Below are 986 nucleotides of genomic sequence, written 5' to 3'. Positions count from 1 at the left end.
GTATTTTAATGAGTAAGGATTATATATTTTTGTTATATGTTCCTATCCCCACTCGAACGACGATTAACCTGAAAATTTTAACGTTTTGTTGTAAAAATTTTGAACACCGAAAACAGCAAAAATTCTAGATCCGCCACTGACCATATCCACACAATAAGTTTTACCAAATTCTCTCAATTAAGAAGGTTTCTATTAATACACTAGATACATATATATAGTAGTATTGTCTCTTAATGATCATTTACTATGTTGTAGCATTGTTAGTGGTACCCTTTTTTTTAACGAGAACTTTATTAGAAACACACGAACCCGAAAACTGGGCTGGCCAATACAAACAAGAAAACTACATATTCACAAATTTACACCAATCAGCCCAACTAAACAAACCTTTCTTGCATCTATGTTTATTATACCAAAGAAAACTAACCTTCCTGACATCGCTAAAAATCTCTTCCACACTGCTTCTCTTGCCATTAAACCGAAGATTATTCCTGGCCTTCCACAATAACCAACACGCCGTATAGATAACCCCTTGCACCGCCTTTCTCTCGGACTCCTTTCTCGACCCATTGTTCTGAATTTCGACCAAATCTCTAAACGAGAGCACAAAAAAATTCAACACCCGACACCAAAGGCTAATTTTCTCCCATAAACTTAACGCAAACGGGCACGACGAGAACAAATGAGAAACCGAGTCCGGCCCTGAATTACAGAAACAACACTCGGAATCCGCCACTACCATACCCCTTCTGGCTAAGGCCTCCACTGTAGGGATCCGATCCATCTCCGCCCGCCAAATAAATATATTGCATTTCGAGGGAACCCAACTACACCATTCCAGAGCATAGCGACTGCTAAAGTCCTTTACGTCGATAAGCTTTTTAACAGCAGCAACGGAAAAGGAATCCGACCCACTACCTGTGTCACGGCTCCCGACCCGGTATTACCCGTTTTAGGAGTCGCGAGACAGAAAACCAGTGGTATTG

The 986-nt window shown here is 40.7% G+C and overlaps 1 protein-coding gene across 1 annotated transcript; it reads right to left on the bottom strand.

The window, feature by feature from the left end:
* Nucleotides 1-244: 244 nt before the first annotated feature.
* LOC110897723 lies at nt 245-784 on the bottom strand. The gene is made up of 2 exons (XM_022144457.1): nt 428-784; nt 245-343 (listed from the first exon to the last, which is right to left on the bottom strand). The coding sequence occupies exons 1-2, from the start codon at nt 782-784 to the stop codon at nt 245-247; spliced, it is 456 nt and encodes a 151-aa protein (XP_022000149.1).
* Between the last annotated feature and the right edge of the window lie 202 nt (nt 785-986).

Source organism: Helianthus annuus, chromosome 2 (assembly GCF_002127325.2).
Source record: "Helianthus annuus cultivar XRQ/B chromosome 2, HanXRQr2.0-SUNRISE, whole genome shotgun sequence".
In the NCBI taxonomy this organism is placed as follows: domain Eukaryota; kingdom Viridiplantae; phylum Streptophyta; class Magnoliopsida; order Asterales; family Asteraceae; genus Helianthus; species Helianthus annuus.
Note: the sequence above shows the minus strand (reverse complement) of the source record. Positions and strands in the feature narration are given on the sequence as shown.

Bases quoted from the DNA above. Each gene is read 5' to 3' on its own strand.
- LOC110897723 (XM_022144457.1), bottom strand. From the start codon at position 784: ATGGATCGGATCCCTACAGTGGAGGCCTTAGCCAGAAGGGGTATGGTA. The intron at 344-427 runs GTTAGTTTTCTT...GTGAATATGTAG, and splicing joins TTTTTAGCGATGTCAGGAAG to TTTTCTTGTTTGTATTGGCC.